We start from the raw sequence: 4,661 nt of genomic DNA on the forward strand, positions 1-4,661 counted from the left end.
GGGTTGTAGAGCCTTTAGGGGCACGCTGTAGTGGTCGACAGTGGCGTAACAGCGCTGGCGGTGGTGGAGATAGGGGGGCGTGGTTGTAGCTGGTAGTAGTGGACTTAGGACTGGTACTGTAGGTACTGTGGGAGCCTTGTGTAGGCAGCGCAGTGAGAGGAGATCACAGGCCAGAGTCCGAAGTTCGTAGGGGTTCTCCGTAAGCCAGCGCCAGCCAAGATTCCCCGTGTCCAGACTGCAGACTCCAGACTCCGGGAGTCCAGCTACCTACAGTAACTACCCTACAGAGTACCCAGCAACGGATTCGGCAACCCAATTATGAATGGCGCACCGAAAGGAATGTGAACCATTGTACGCAGTAATTGTATAATAAAAAACTTGTGTATCAGCAGAGGTCAAAAAAATAATTAATGGTGGCTGCGCGCAGTTAAAGTTTCCGTCCGGCGCTCTCCAGGGCGGCCAGGTGGCAGCTGCCAGTGCCAGTGCCAGTGCCAGATACCTAATGCTCAGGTCCGGCGGTTCCCCACCACAACGCTCTAGAGCAGCACGCCGGGAGGGATTGGTATTAGTAGGTAGGTAGGTAGGTAGGTAGGTGGAATGATACATTATATCACAATAATAAATAAAGTTATATACGGGGTGCGAGCGAGCCGGGGATTGTGGGATCTGCCATTGTATAGTAATATAATACGGTACTTGGTCTGCTACCTATGATGTTGTGTTCAGGTTAGGTACCTCTTTTAGCTCCTATACAAGCCTACTTGTGAACCGGCTTGATAGGCCTACTGAATAATGCCACGAGATGACGAACAAAGAGACCCCAGCCCAGGGTCTAGTAATTTTTTGGCCCCTGGAAAAATAATTTGATTGCGAACAACCCCAAGTATTCTCTCAATCTTTGCGCAATCGATCGTGCAGATCCCGTCAAAGAACTGCGAGTGACCCGTGGCCATAATTCGTGTGCACACAAACCATTCCCACGGAGAGGCCAGAACACACCTCGCACAACGGCAGCCACGGGAGTTAACTCGTAATAATGTTCGTCATCTGGGGATCCACCACCAGGCCACACGATAACGTGCCCTCAGGAAGTTGGCCCCCCCGCGCCCAATAATATAAAACAAATGATTCATAAGACATCGATGATGCCAGCGAGCAGGTGACATAATGGCATGAGGGGACCAGTTAGAAGGGCGACGCTGCTAGGCCCCATCGAGCACCCACTGGCCCCCCTCGTGCCACCGACCACCGACACCAAGTGCAACTCGAACCCGCCACCGTGACTGGTCACAGGGCAAGTCTGCCCTCTGGCGCCCTTTTAGGCGGTGTTGGAAGAATGCCATTGGGAGACAAGGAGAAATGGGCAAAAGCCCCCGGCAGGTGAGCGTTCGTCGGTTGGTGGTGTGCTGAGTGTGGGGTGAGTGGCCACTGGACCCGCCCGATGTGGCCACCAGCCTCAGGGATCCCTCCTCCACATGACGGACTATTGTAATATTGGACGGCGACGGGGATGGGGATGATGGGGACTTCTCCAGCTGGTGGGGAAGATGATCAAGAAATTATTTGGAAGTGGGAATGGGAATGGGAACGGGAATTGTTTTGGGAATTCGGCCCCGATTTGCTGCGCAAGCGCTATAATCTGACGCGAGAGATAGATGCCATGCCCGGCTTAAACAGGGTTATGCCAATATCCCCGAGACGGGTTTCGAGAGGGGAGGGCAACGATAACGAGAAAATATTAATGAACGCTTTCCAAATGCCTTTTTTCTCCCTCTGTCTCCCCCGCATGAAAGTGCAATCTATTCTCTCAGTGTGGGCTCCAATTGTCGACTCGGTTTATAGCTGAGCGACAATGCATCAGGCACCGCGTGTGGTGTCCGAATACTGTATCGTACGTCGTACCTGTTCCTGAAATATTATAATATGTGTTCCCGCCAGGATTCCTATCCGTCGATAGTTGCGCAAGTAGGTGGCTGTGTGGGGCGGCGGCGTGACTTGGTGAAATAATAATATCAATAATTAATTGTGGTTTTGTTGGTGCTGTACCAGGCTCTGCTTGCTCCAGACAATAATGACGTTTTCAAGGCTTGATCAGCAAGATTATGCTTATGCTTATGCTTACTCTGTACTCCGTATACGTGTCCGTAATTGTTTTGTATCCTTTCAAGATCTCCCCGTCCAGTTGAATTGGACCCTTCACAGCCTCCAGGCGCGAGTAGTACGAAATAGAGTACACAATCGAGTCGATCCACACCATTCTGGCACGCTCAGCGCTTCCCGCAGCGGCTGCATCAATGCTTCAGACGGGCGGATTCCCACGTTGATTGACCAGTTGCCCACGCCGCAACGAGATTATGGAGAAATAAGGGGGTGGCCGGCCTTTTACCCGCTCCAAGAGAAACTTCCCTTTTTCTGAGGGTTCGAGGGCATCCATGCCATTATTGCCACCACCGCCGTTGTCCCATATCGATGGCCCACCTCAATAATATCCAAGAAGAGGAGAAGTGTGGCTTGCCTTGGAGTCTTGGACGACGACGATGGCTCGCGGATAGATCCTGATCTGGTCATTAGATAGCCCGTGCTGAGCAAGGCCTGGGCGCTGCAGATCGCTCGACCTAGATCTCTGGAGCTCCTCCCGTCCCCACACTTTTGGAACTTTTGGACGGGAGATTCATCTCAGGACATTTGTTGCTGGTGTGCTATGAACTTTTTTTTGTTTTGGTGTGTGGTATCCTTCCTCCAGGGTCCGGGCATTCGCATAATACCAATTGTAGACTTGTTTCCCTTTGGGCCATGGGGAAATTGGAATTGCTTTCGCTTTCGCCCTCGCCCTCGCTCGCCAGCTGATGCCCAGTCTGGCACACGAGGGGTAACGAACTGGTGACCTGCATTAGTGTCAAAGATGCGATGTTTGTTGGCTTGAGCCTTGGAACCTTTTGAAGCTATGGACGACGTCGTAGTTTGAACTAACCGATGACAGGACCCTGGGGTGGGAATGCGTCTTCGTCGTCCTTGGCACATCATGAAAAGTTATGAAACTGATCAAGTGTCGTCACTAATAAGCAGGGTCACGGATTCGCTCCACGCGCCCTGCCTGGATTGATCATCTGAGGCCTAATAAATTATACTAATATCAAGAGTTCGGGTATTATTATTCCACGACTTGAGAAGGTTTCAAACGTGGAGCTATGAAGTTCGCTTTGTTGCCCCTCAAACAGTCAGGTGTTGGGTGCCACGGTCACGTGTTGATATCAAACACACGTGATGCTGGATTCTACCCAGGCACCTAGGTACCTGCCTAGGTTCTTTTCCTTCCTTGCCAGCCTTACATTCCTCTAAGTATAACGACACATCCTATTTCTTTCTGTTCATGTCCCTTTCTATTCCACTTCATATGCGAGCGAGACTATGCTCTGCCCTACAGAGCCCCCATTCCATTCCTTCTGCATTGCACATGCGCAGTTTATCTACAAAGCGAATAGGCAATTAGCAAGAGGCAGAAGTTTGCTTTGCTATCAACGCCTAGATGAGAAGGGTCGTTAAATAATTGTACAATATGAGGCCTTTAGTGAGGTGGTTCTTGCTCTGTTTCTGATCCCGAAATGCTATTCTGATTTCGATTTACGACCTTAAGAGATTCCGGTTGTTGATGTGTCTTTGGGTTCTGCTCAGTTCATGAGGACATAGCTCGTGGATATTCATCATCTCCATCTACGCCGTAGTTCTTAAGACCGGATAGTTCCCCTTGAGCTTATGTGAGCTGTCTGCCTGGCTTGGCGGAACTTATCCATATGAGCATCGACTATCCCGCCACGGCTCCGGCCACCTGCCCCTTTTCCTCCTCGATCTCCCTTGGTTCCGAGCCGGACCTGGCCCTCACCCACCGTCAAACATACCTACTCCTATCGATTAGTCATGGGCAACGTGCGCGGAGACGGCGAAAAGTGGCGAGGGCCGCATTTGCTACCCACCCGCAGAGCCACGGCAAGCAGCTCAAGGCGGCAGGCCGATGTTGAGCACTTTTGGTTTGCCTGTTTGGGTTTAATCGACTATACAGATCGAAACCTCATGAATTCCGGCTTTTCCCTGAGCATCGTGGATTGCTACTGCCCTGTTACTTTCTCAATATGATAACCGTGGAACTGGGGCTTCGCTACTATCAATAGCTGCTCCCGACATGCCCATACCTGCTGGCTATAAGCATACCACTCAATGGTCAATATTTCAACCGAATTCGATATTTCCGCATCGATATTGATTTCAGCCTTCTTAAGGGGCACTCCCATTACGGGGTATTGTTTTCTAGCTGCCTCTAGCCACGACCAAGCTACGGAAAGGACGTTTCATGACTATGGCGATGGTTTACACAGTGTGATTAGTCGCCTTCGGCTCATTCGAAATCCTGATGCCAATTCAACAAGCACTATTAAGCTACACAATGTTCTTACTAGGCGGGAAGATGGGTCGATTCTCGTTCAGGCTCTGGTGCAAGCATTTCGACGACTTCCCAATCTCACAAGCGCACAGAACCTCGTTATCACCATAGATTCCAACAACTTAGAGACTGAAGTCTTTTCCAGCAACCCGCCTTCTCACAAAGCAGCAGCTTATTAGTTATTTCGAATCCTAGTCCAGGGAAATGTATAGGTTTCAACAAGGAC

The 4,661-nt window shown here is 50.5% G+C and overlaps 1 protein-coding gene across 1 annotated transcript; it reads left to right on the plus strand.

The window, feature by feature from the left end:
- Positions 1 to 4,212: 4,212 nt before the first annotated feature.
- BP5553_00718 (uncharacterized protein) lies at positions 4,213 to 4,614 on the plus strand (the record flags this gene model as incomplete). Its single annotated transcript, XM_032009341.1, has 1 exon — positions 4,213 to 4,614. The coding sequence occupies one exon, from the start codon at positions 4,213 to 4,215 to the stop codon at positions 4,612 to 4,614; it is 402 nt and encodes a 133-aa protein (XP_031873395.1).
- Positions 4,615 to 4,661: the final 47 nt, after the last annotated feature.

The sequence above is a fragment of the Venustampulla echinocandica genome, assembly GCF_003357145.1.
Source record: "Venustampulla echinocandica strain BP 5553 chromosome Unknown scaffold_0, whole genome shotgun sequence".
Lineage (NCBI taxonomy): Eukaryota > Fungi > Ascomycota > Leotiomycetes > Helotiales > Pleuroascaceae > Venustampulla > Venustampulla echinocandica.